The sequence below is a fragment of the Polypterus senegalus genome, chromosome 18 (assembly GCF_016835505.1).
Source record: "Polypterus senegalus isolate Bchr_013 chromosome 18, ASM1683550v1, whole genome shotgun sequence".
NCBI classification, from domain to species: domain Eukaryota; kingdom Metazoa; phylum Chordata; class Cladistia; order Polypteriformes; family Polypteridae; genus Polypterus; species Polypterus senegalus.
In genome coordinates, this window is record NC_053171.1 from 29,547,488 (window position 1) to 29,560,401 (window position 12,914).

The 12,914-nt window shown below is 35.4% G+C and overlaps 1 protein-coding gene across 3 annotated transcripts in view; it reads left to right on the plus strand.

Moving 5' to 3' along the window:
• LOC120518331 (exocyst complex component 3-like protein 4) overlaps positions 1 to 12,914 on the plus strand; it is a 107,152-nt gene that overhangs the window by 37,538 nt on the left and 56,700 nt on the right. For all 3 annotated transcript variants that reach the window (XM_039741072.1, XM_039741071.1, XM_039741073.1), the window contains 3 exons: positions 1,868 to 1,988; positions 5,562 to 5,684; positions 6,703 to 6,803. In XM_039741072.1, the coding sequence (XP_039597006.1) occupies positions 1,868 to 1,988; positions 5,562 to 5,684; positions 6,703 to 6,803 (345 nt within the window). The remainder of the gene's footprint in view (positions 1 to 1,867; positions 1,989 to 5,561; positions 5,685 to 6,702; positions 6,804 to 12,914) is intronic.

Genomic DNA, 12,914 nt, shown 5'->3' on the forward strand with positions numbered 1-12,914 from the left:
ACACATTCATTGCTTGACAATGTCACATGAGTGCATTATTTGTAAAATATCAGGCTGTTTAAGAAGGAACAAATAGGCTAGTACACATTTATTTTTTTTTAAATCTTTTAGTACTTAAATTATTGGAAATCATAAGCGATGCTCAAGGAAGAGCAGCTTTTGTTCATAGTTACTTAAAAGTGTATCAGTTCTCATAGTCAATGAAAGGTTCTGTAGTAAATATAGTTGTGCTGTCACATTATCCCTGTATTATGGGACAGTGTTACATTTTGATTAGATTCATAATGAAAATTTGGTACTACTGTTTTAATTGCTGATTTATCAATGCAGTTGTTTCCTAATTAACTGCATCTTAAAATATCTCTTTTTACTTGACTCTTTCTAAGTTATCTTCATTTTGGGATGTGAGGAATGATTTTCATTGAAGTTTACATTCTTTCTATGGATGTCGCCACTGATTCTGAAATCCAATTTATAGAAATCCCTAACTAGCGTCATTATAAAGTCAAAGCAAACTTTATTGTCATCTCAACCATATACTGTACAAGTATACAGATAGATGAAATTGCGAAGCTCAGGGTGCACAGTGTAACAACATGAAGTGCAAATAAAAATTAAAATTAAATTAAAAATAGAATTAAAATTAAAGTTTAAATTTAAAATTAAAAATAAAACACAAACCAGACAAGACATTGTGCAAAGACAAGATTGATGCAATGTATGGTATTATGCAATCTAAATACAGTAAAAAGTCTGACAGCTTGGGGGTAAAAACTATACTGCAGCCTGGCAGATCTGGCTCTGATGCTGCAGTATCTTCTCGTGGATGGCCTTTCGGACACTGCGTTTATAAAATATGTCCTGTAGTGAAGGGAGAGGCACCCCAGTAATGTTCTCTGCTGTGTTCACTATCCTTTCCAGGCGCTTGCGGTCGGATATATTGCAGTTGCCATACCAGACAGTGATGCAGCTGGTCAGAACACTCTCAATGGTGCCTCTGTAGAACATGGTGTGGATGGAAGGGGGAAGACTTGCTCGCTTCAGCTGCCTCAGGAAGTGTAGTCTCTGCTGGGCTTTCTTGATTAGTCATGAGGTGTTATGCATCGAAGTAAGTTCCTCAGTTATGTGCACACCGAGGAACTTGGTACTCTTAACAGTCTCCACATCTAAACCGTTGATGCTGAGTGGGATGTGGGCAGGATGTGATTTTCTGAATTCCACAATTATCTCATTTGTCTTGTCGACATTGAGAGATAGATTGTTGTCTTCACACCATGCGGACAGCCATTCCACCTCATCTCTGTATGTTGTTTCATCATCCCTGCTTATCAGTCCCAGCACCGTCATATCATCCTCAAACTTGATGATGTGGTTGGTGTAGTGCGTGGCTGTGTAGTCGTGAGTCAGCAAGGTGAAGAGCATGGACTAAGCACGCAGCCCTGCTGCGCTCAAGTGCTCAGTGTGATGCTGGAAGTGTTGCAGCCCATCCGAACTGGCTGGGGCCTCTCTGTCAAGAAGTCCAGAATCCAATTGCAGAGGGTGGTGTTAAGGCCCAACCTGCTCAGTTTTACAACCAGCTTTTGAGGGATGATTGTGTTGAAGGTGGAGCTAAAGTCTATGAATAGCATCTTGACATATGTGTTTTTTTTATCCAGATGTGTCAGGGAGAGGTGAAGGGCAGAGCATATGGCATCCTCAGTTGACCTGTTTGAGCAGTATGCAAACTGAACAGGGTCAAGGGATGCAGGGAGATTATAAATACATCATTTCAGAAAATCTTTGTAACATTGGTAGGAAATGGGTTAATCTCAGGGCTTATGGTATGTTAAGATGATTCCCTTTAAATATTTTTACTTTCTGTTTTCAGTGAAGCAGTACTGGGTGATCCTGATCTAAAGCCAGAAGTAAATCCAGAAAATATGTCTTCTCCTTTGCTAGATGATGACAATTTGTCAAAACTCAAAAGAGAATACTGTGACAAATTTCAGGTAAAGTCTGTAGCTGCCAATATACAACTTGTGCTGCTCTGTTTACATTTGTTTTTAATTTAGCACCTAGATGACAAAGGATATCTTGATATATGAAAGTATAATGTGCAATTAAATAATAATTATATTTATTTGAAGTGAAATTTTAAAACAATGTACATTTTAAAGTATGTTGCAATGAAACTGGAGCATCATGGGGCAGTGAACACTTTGTGGGATCTGTACCACACAGTCTTAGAACAGCAACAAAGTACAGAATTCTGTTAAGTTTGGGGAAGAAATAAACTAAAATTACCTTGCTTATCTCCTGTGATTGGCTTTCATATTGAGTAAGAATATGTGCTCCATAAAAGAAAGGTTATGTGACATTACAGAGCAAAAACACATTAATGACACCAGATTAAACAGTAAAGGTTTAGTAGATTATTACATCAATGGATTACCGTAACTGTTATGCTTTTGGGTTTTAGATTTTGTAGAAGTCAGTTTTGCACAAATTTGTAATTAATTTTTATTTTGACATCATTACAATTTCATTTATTTTGTTTACATTTTTGTTCTCATTTTGGTTACCTTTTTTCAGACTATGTGTGTTTATTGTTGGTAACAGAGCTTGGGTAGTTTCTATGTGGTTCCCAGAAGTATAATGTTCCAATTTAGGCAAACCAAACATTTAAAAGATGGTTGTGCCCTCTTCCCTGCATCCAAGCTTCTGGATACAATTCAAAATCCTAAGTGCATTAGCTATTTCAAATCTTTTCTGAGGGAGCTAGAAACTTGCATGTTTACTTCAACTTTTGATTTTTGGTTTGCATATTGGGTTGTGGTTTCTCAGGTTCCTGAATTTGAGCTTTGACCTTGGTTGATTTCAGACATCATCTCTTTCTCTCATCTGCAGCTCTTGTTGCTGAACATTTTCATTGTGGTATGTTTAAAAAGATGCATTTAACCAAAATTATTTACAAGGTCAGATGTACAAGTTTAGAATACATTGTAATTATTTGCATACTGAATCAGTGCCTTGTCATGTTTTTGTTTTCTTTGGTGTTTTTTTATTTTTTATTTTTCATTTTGTGTTCTGAATCTACAGCTGCATTGTCTTGTATTAAACAGGAACAGTCAGTTGCTATAGTCAGTAGGGTTGCAGTTACCTGAGAAAACTGTATATGATTCAATTGTGAAAAAAGCTCCAAACATGATGAGAAGAGGCTCAACTGAAAACTTCAGCCAAGACAGGCTGATAAGTTAGGAGCTAGATTTTAAATTTATATACAAAAAATACAGTAAAGTCTGAAATTTTACAAAAATACATTGGAAAGAAACCATAAAAAATCTGGCTTGTAATCAAAAGAGCAACAAAAAAGTTGATAAAAGAAGATTTTTTTTGATAAATGGCAAATAATAGGCAAATATAACAAAAATATTCAAAAGAGCAGAAAATAGTTGACTAAATGGTAGCCCAAGGCTAACTATTCCAAAAATGCTATCCGAAGAGGAGAATCCAGAAACAGAAGCAAAATAATTGCAAAACTCAGAAAATTCCAACAACATAGAAATAATTAAAATAAACTCCTTACTAACTCAATCTTAATGCTCCACTTCTGAGTCTTCTCTTTCCGGCAGATTTAGAAGCTAGAAAGAGGACCAAGCAGCAGTAACATCCAGGTGGCACCACCTCTTGAGGTTCCACCCAAAGAATGCAAGAAATATCATAACTTTTAAAGAGACAGTACATAAATATTCAATCATAAACAAATGTAAAAGAAAGTCTTTTGCCTCCAAAATGAAAGGTCATTATAGTTATTTGTTGTAATGCCCATGGAATTATGCTACAGGGACAGCCTAATATCTCTGTGATGTGTTTTTGTCAACTATTCATGTTGCCTGTTTAAATACTGTTCAAAGATTTGTTTGGAAGAATCTCCTCTTATAAACCCCTTCTGGCTGTTATTTAGTGGGGTCATTAAGGGATTTGGACTGCATTTCTGCATATGGGCCTGGACAGATTATCATTTTTTTATGAAACTTTTAATTATCACTACCAGTAATATTAAGATTTTCTTAAATTAGAACATCAGGAATTCTACCTTTGAATTGAAGCTAAATTGAAATTTGATCCTTCAGTATGACAATAATCCCATATATTTAAGCAAATCTACAAAATAACTCAATAGCAAAAAAAATGTGTTTTTTTGGAATAAATGAATGAATCAAAACATAGATCTTACCTAGTAGTTAGTGATAAGAACTAAAGTATACATATGAGATAATACAAGATGATTTTATCTTGTGAATAAATCTTGTGAATGAATAACAGGAAATATAGTATGTCATACCTACTAATTCATGTGCCATTATTTATTGTATTCAAAGTATACTGTTTCTTTTAAACAGTTTATGTTAAATAAATCCATTATTTATTTTATTCAACGTATACTGTTTCTTTTAAACAGTTTATGTTAAATAAATACATTTTCTATTAAATAAAAAACATACATATACATAGGTATGTTTGACTTATTTTAGTTAAAATTAATGTAGAGAAAAGCCAAGCAAAATGACACCTTTTATTGGCTAACTAAAAAGATTACAATATGCAAGCTTTCGAGGCAACTCAGACCCCTTCTTCAGGCTGCCTGAAGAAGGGGTCTGAGTTGCCTCGAAAGCTTGCATAATGTAATCTTTTTAGTTAGCCAATAAAAGGTGTCATTTTGCTTGGCTTTTCTCTGCATTCATAATGGCTAACACGGTACAACAACCTAGTACTACAGTTAAAATTAATTAATGTTAAAATTCAGATACTATATTTTAAGACAGTTTGGTTAAGGCATAAAATTTAAAAAGTTCACATATTATTATGTAGTACTGCAAAGAGCATTGCCTTGCTCTTTGAACAAGCATAAAAGTCTAAAGGCCTGAAATTCTGTGTTCCAAAGGAAGTGTACTGATAAAATTTAGGAAACTAACTCAAAGCCCAGTTTCCAAGTACCGGTAATAATATCTGAACCACTCATGGTACTTCCATGTCACAACCTGGCATGCAGGTTTTTTCAAGATTTTCAGGTAAAAAACACACAGGCTTGTAACTTCATTTTGGCCAAGTGTTTTAGGTAGAAAATGTGTGCAGTCACCTGTTGCAGTCATGTGTGTTTAATTTCCTTATGCCTTTCAAACAATGGCAATTTCAAATAAAAATGCACAGAACCTTTCTTGTTAACTTTGATTTTCCAAAAAATAAATAAATGATTTGTCTTGTGCTGTAAGTTTGACCAGTTTGGGAGCAATATCAAATTCAATGTAAACTGTACACCTAAGCTTTTTAAGTACAATGTACAGTGTAAGCTTATTAAGCGCAAGCCCCTGGGCTTTAAACAATACATAATAAAACAGGCAGAGCTGACCTCTTCAGCTTTAGTGGTGTGTGATAGAAAGGAAAAAATATTACATGTTGTAGTCTCTTTTGCTTTATATTATTTCAAAATGCTTTTTGACAATATACACAATGACAGGCACTATTATGTGACTAGTTCTAAGTCGGTTGTTTTGTTTTGTTGTTGTATGTATCTGTCAAAGGTGATGATAGAAAGAAACTTGGAAAACATCCTAAAAGTAGAACTGACAGACCTGGAAAAAAAAAAAAAACCAGAGGTTTTAAATAACTGTTATCATTCAGAGTTGAAAATCGACATTATCAAGGTAAAATGGCACTTTTATTTTGTGCATTATTTTCTACCTTTCATCTGTGAAGGCATGGGTCTAATCCGATTTTTTATGACCAGACTCAGTATAGGTATTATTAGGTGCATTGGGCAATTACAATCATTATTAAGTCTATAGTCTGCAATCTACATACCACTTCTTGAGGTGTCTGCAGTTTTTCTGCCCACATGAACTTTAGTGTTTACCAATATTACCTTTACTAATTGGTACTAAAAACAAATCTATTAATTTTGTTGAAAATATTTCTGTTTTTGTTTGTATGAGCATCAGTATTTTACATGTGCTCAGAAACACATCCTCAGTAACAATTTTGACTATTGAAAGGTCTAATGGTACCTTGCTTATTTGGGTTCCAAGTCTTGAACCCAATGTATTTTAGGAATATCTCAATATTTGTACAGCCCTAATAATGGTACACTAGAGACACACATTTAATAATGTGATGTTACTTCAGATCAATGTTTGTCAACTTTCTCAGGCTTTAACTTTTGGGAATGTAATGCAGTAATGCACATTTCTTGGGGAGGAATACTTCTCTTTTTTGTTTCATGTGGATATTCCCTATACATACACATGCATATAGCTACAGTATGCTGTTTGGTTAGGAGCAGTCTGAAATTCAGTCACTTTAAATATTATTATTTATGAAAGATTAGTCCAGGAACAGGGGACAGCTTAGCTATTAGCTAAATAAGCAAAAGTCGATGGACTGAATGATCTCCTCTTGTTTGTCAAATTTCTTATGTTTATATGTAAAAGCAGTGTGCCAGATAAAGAAATCACTCCTGTGCTGCTACCTAAATTAGTGCTTCTTCTCTGACATGTGTTCAAACCTGTTTTCTAATGTTTTTTCTTTAATATGTTATATTCAATTCTTAGTGCATAGTTTAATGACAGTAGCATTAATGCATATGTCACCTTATCATGCTATGTGGCACAGAGCAGTCAAGTAAAATAATATTTGCTGTTTAGTTTATGTCACCTTTGTTCACAGATGGTTGATGCATACCTTGCAGCATCTAAAAACATTTCAGAAGATATGGAAGCATCAGTACTTGGCATCTACTGTAAAGAAATGAAGCATTTTTTGAAAAGGTTAGAGAATCCCATTCCTCAAATTAATCAAAGCTAACTTGAAAGAATTTTACTTATGTAGTAGCACTGTCAGACCCTCCATAGCTTACTTCCATATGGCTTACTCCATAATTCTCTACAGCAGTACTATATTTCTACTTCAGATATTAATGTTTCATCCTTGACTACACGGAAAAAAATGGCATGTCAGATTAAAATAAAAAAAATATGTACATTGGTTGCACATAATAATTTTTTTTTATCAAAAATAATTTAATTATGCTTAATGCACTAAATTAATATATCCTGAAGCAATGATATTTTTATATAAACTGAATGAAACTTTTTTAATCTCTGTTAAATTAATTATGTTATGTTAAATGAACATGACTCATGTCAATAAAGCATAATATTTTAACAATTGTTTTATAAACATTATTAAAAAACGCACCTCACCGAGTTACTTAGCTATAACCTTTTTAGTTTGTCAATTATACTTGTTCCAGTATCATTTTATTGTTCATGTTCAAAGTTATTAATAAGAAATAAACAGGTTTGCTTATATCAAAACTAGTTTTATTTGGTAAAAACAATGCAAACCAACAAAAATACAAAAGTTGAACACTACTTCTTTGGCTGTGCCAGAATGCCATAACCAACATATAACTAAATATGAACACAAAATGCTCCTTGGATAGTGTGTTCTATTATAAAATGCTTTTTTTAATATTTATTTAACTGTGTATATTATAGAGTAAATGTTAAATATTAGTAAAATATAAAGTGCAAAAATTGTTGCTTGGCACCTTCTTTCACAAAATATATATTGCGAAAGATAGCCTGGCAACAGACAGACACGAATTCTAGATGTCCCAAAAACACGCACCTTTATTACACAACACAATACACCATGCACCAATTACAAGGTTCAGTCCTCTTTACTTCTCTTAATGTAGGTAGATCATTTCAACCTGGTCATTTTAAAATTAGCTGACAAGTCGAAAAAGTGTGGGCACCCCTGTTCTAGGCTAAACAGGACCCACAGCTGTCCGCCACATTATATATATATATTTTTAAAATTTTCAAACAAGCAAATTTGTCAACCTGTTTGTATTGTATTTGTTTGTATTATTTATTTGTCTGTATTAATAATATTGATCTGGTTGAGCAATATTATGATAATACTAATGAACAGCAATGCTAAAAGTTGTTGACCTATAACGAAAGTCCGAACTTTTGTTTTTATAAGTAACTAGCAGAATACCCGCGCTTCGCAGGCGGAGAAGTAGTGTGAAAAAGAAAAGGAAAAATTTTAAAAATAACGTAACATGATTGTTAATGTAATTGTTTTGTCATTGATAGGAGTGTTGTTGTCATATCTATATATCTATATCTATATATATATATATATATATATATATATCTATATATATATATATATCTATACTAGCAGAATACCCGCGCTTCGCAGCGGAGAAGTAGTGTTTTAAAGAAGGTACGAAAAAGAAAAGGAAAAATTTTAAAAATAACGTAACATGATTGTTAATGTAATTGTTTTGTCATTGATATGAGTGTTGTTCTCATATCTATCTATCTATGTTGTTCTCATATCTATCTATATATATCTATCTATCTATCTATCTATCTATCTATCTATCTATCTATATCTATCTCTATCTATCTATCTATATATCTATCTATATATATATATATATATATATATATATATATATAGCAAAATACCCGCGCTTGGCAGCGGAGAAGTAGTGTGTTAAAGAAGGAAAGAGAAAGAAAAGGAAACATTTTGAAAATAACGTAACATGATTGTCAATGTAATTGTTTTGTCACTGTTATGAGTGTCGCTGTGATATATATATATATAGCAAAATACCAGCTTCAACAGCGATGTCATGTGTTAAAGAAGTTATGAAAAGAAAAGGAAACATTTTAAAAATAATGTAACATGATTGTCAAAGTAATTGTTTTGTGTATTTGGTGGCAGCGCCACAAAGTTGTTTTCGTAGCTGCATCAGAAAATGTACCACGACGCCTGACACGACTCCTTTTACTGTTTTCTCACAGCTTGGATTGCTGCTGTCATATATATATACACACACACACACACACACACACACACACACACATATATATATATATATATATATATATATATATACATACATATCTTCATATCTACATATCTATATACATATCTACACACACAAATTATATATATGTGTGTATGTATGTATGTATGTATGTATGTGTGTGTGTGTGTGTGTGTGTGTGTGTGTGTGTGTATATATATATATATATAATCTAGATGGGTGTGTGTGTGTATATATATATATATATATATACACATACATATACTTGTGTGTATGTTTGTATGTGTCTATATGTGTGTGTATAGCTTTGGTCACTGAGTGCAAGGGAAAAATAATGAAATATAGTCTATAAGTTATTAAACAGTAAAACATTAACGTTTTAAGAAGTACAGGTACATTGAGCACTACTGGAGTGGTTGCGGTAAACTACATTTTAAAGACTGTGTAACAAAACAGGTAAGTAACTAACAGCAGCTAAAATGTATATGGATCATCTCTCGTAGTAGATCCCTTTTGAAAGGCGCTACACGACGGCTGTGGTATAGAAATTACATTTTCTATGTGAACGCTCAAATTTGTGCCTCTGGTAATGTGCCTTACCGCAATTAAAGAAAATTATTTTGTGTCCTCTGCCGTGTTAAGAGAGAAAGGCTTTGGTTTGGGATAAAAGGAAAAAGGTGTAAAGAAAGGAAAGTTGCCTTTTCTTTTATATAGTATAGAGAGATGTGTTCGCTGACGTTATGATCGCCTTTTGGGGACAGTCGCGGTGGGTCTTGTGTAGACTGGTGAGACGCCCCGCCATTAATCGGCTGTGATGGCACTGTGAGTCCTCCACTCGTATGCGTGTGTTCATAATCCGAGCTGAGGACCTGATAATCGATATCGTGCAAAAGAAAGTGTGAATCGCCTTAATATTATTTTGCCGTGGTGTAGAAAAGGGGTCCCGTGTTTGCACTTGTCTGGGCTATAGCTCAGGGGGCGGATGAAAAAAATTAAAAGTGCTCACTTTGACTTAAGGCAGAAGCGCAGTCAGCGCCTCAAAGGCCGGCACAGCTATGCACGCGCTGGCTGCTCGACTTTTGCTGGGCAGGAGACCCCTTTTGTACACACGTTCATGATATCAAAAGTCTCAGCGCTCTTTGGAGGTAATTCATATATTATATATATAGCAAAATACCCGCCTACGCAGCGGAGAAGTAGTGTGTTAAAGAAGTAATGAAAAAGAAAAGGAAACATTTTAATAATAACGTAACATGATTGACATTGTCATGAGTGTTGCTGCATATATATGCCTGCCTAAATAAGTCACCCTCGCTTGCTCTTACTTTTTACCATTCATTTAATCATGGCTAGTGGCGGAAAAATTATAAAATGGAAGGAGGATGGCTTTACCAAAACAATTATTGATGGCTTAATCGATTATTCATAAAGCTTGAATTGGTGATCTGTTTTTCTGTGTTAACCTCATATTTTTTCATACTTCTTCTCAAACTAAGGTGTTGCGAGGGTAAAATGAATCGGGATGCGCTGATCAATGTAATCGTGTACCAGGAAATCATGCATTGACAAAAGCTCCCTTTGCTTGTAATGCAAAGTGTGATTAAATGCATTATTTTTCAACGCTTATGGAGCACATGCATCGAAGCTTCTCAGCTGTGCTTGTGCTAAGAAAAGGAAAGATTTTAAAAATAGCGTAACACGATTGTCAATGTGACCTTTTGTAAGTAGTGCCTGGAGGATTCAGTGTGTTGAAACTCTAGAGACAGCGTGTGTATTAACTTGTGGATTTTTCTGTGAGTATTTGGTGGCAGTCTGACGAAGTTGCTTCGGAAGACAGCGTTAGCCGCGGAGCTCAGCTCAGAGCGAAATGAGGTGGGAGGGGAGATGATGACGTGACTCCCCCACCCGCCTTAACTGTCAATCCCCCACAAACACAGTCTTCGGAATTTGCATAAGCACACCCCTTCACCTACAATTTTAACTTAGTTACAAAGTGATCAAAACTCTCGTTTATATCCTGCGTCCTATCATTAAACTTGTATCCCGCATTACCTGTGGGCATGTGAAACGCCAGCGTAGCCTGTCTATGAACTTAATTTAAAGTTTAGGTTTACACCTTGCTTTCTTTCCGAGGTAGCAGCACTCATGAATATGGTAGTATATGTCACTCGCTCGCTTCTTATTGTTTCGCTGCCTTCTCAAGTATATAATGCATGTTTTCTTAAGCGCTTTTTGGAGGTCTTCCTGGTTTTCTACGTACTGCGTTGACAGTAAGTTCACGTGATTACGTGGGAGGCGTGATGATGTCACACGAAACTCCGCCCCCCACGTCTTTGCAGCTCTACTCCATTACAGTTAATGGAGAAAAATACCTTCCAGTTATGACCATTAGGCGTAGAATTTCGAAATGAAACCTGTCCAACTTTTGTAAGTAAGCTGTAAGGAATGAGCCTGCCAAATTTCAGCCTTCTACCTACACGGGAAGTTGGAGAATTAGTGATGAGTCAGTGAGTGAGTGAGTGAGTGAGTGAGTGATTGAGTGAGGGCTTTGCCTTTTATTAGTATAGATTAAATGTACCTGTACTAAGCGAGTAAATCTAGACAACTTAATAGTACATTTACTGACTTGTGATGGTAGTTAGTGAGCATAGTTTGATAAACCATTTAAAGAGAATAGAAGGAAAAACACAGAACGGAGTAACATTAGTCTGTGTGATTAAGTGTTTTAAATGAATATCTGAATATTTCTTGTATGTGTGTGTGTTTTTTTTAAATTTTATTTCACTAACCTTTTAGCTCTTAACCGGCAACAATAACTCAAACCCACAACCTGTTGCTTCTTTTAAAGTCACATGACTTTACCGCCAAGTTATCCAACCTCCACTGACGATGAATCTGCCTTGTGCATATTAATTTCCAGTGAGGACTAAATATAACTATTTTGACTTTTACCTAAATGACTGAAATTAGTATATTGTACATCCCACAAAATTCAATACATTAAACATGATCGAGTTATGTTCAAAAGTGGAACATAAAAAATACATGTCTTCTTCTTTTGCCTGCTCCCATAAGGGGTTGCCAAATCGAATCATCTTCTTCAATATCTTTCTGTCCTCTGCATCTTGTTCTTTAACACCCATCACCTGCATGTCCTCCCTCACCACATCCATAAACCTTCTCTTAGGCCTTCCTCTTTTTCTCTTGCCTGGCAGCTCTATCCTTAGCATCCTTCTCCCAATATACTCAGCATCTCTTCTCTGCACATGTCTAAACCAATGCAATCTCGCCTCTCTGACTTTGTCTCCCAACCGTTTAACTTGAGCTGACCCTCTGATGTACTCATTTCTAATCCTGTCTATCCTCGTCACACCCAATGACAAATTTTAACATTTTTAACTCTGCTACCTCCAGCTCTGTCTCCTGCTTTCTGGTCAGTGCCACCGTCTCCAATCCATATAACATAGCTGGTCTCACTACCGTCCTTTAGACCTTCCCTTTCACTCTTGCTGATACCTGTCGGTCACAAATCACTCCACCCATTCCACCCTGCCTGCACTCCCTTTTTCACCTCTCTTCCACAATCCCCATTACCCTGTACTGTTGAATCCAAGTATTTAAACTCATCCACCTCCACCAGCTCTACTCCTTGCATCCTCACCATTTCACTGTCCTCCCTCTCATTTACACACATGTAGTCTGACTTGTTCCTACTGACCTTCATTCCTCTCCTCTCTAGAGCATATCTCCACCTCTCCATGGTCTCCCTAACGTTCTCCCTACTATCACTACAGATCGGTAAAACCTGGTTTCCTTTTCCTCTTTCCTCTGTCCAGATGTCACGCCAAACACACTTCTTGCTGTCACCCTTACTACATCTGCTGTAGTTTCCCAAATGTCTGGTAACTCTTTGCTACCACCCAGTGCCTGTCTCACCTTCTCCCTAAACTCAACCTTGCAGTCTTCGTTTTTCAACTTCCAGAATTTGATCCTTAGCTCTGCCCTAACTCTCTTCCTCTTCTTG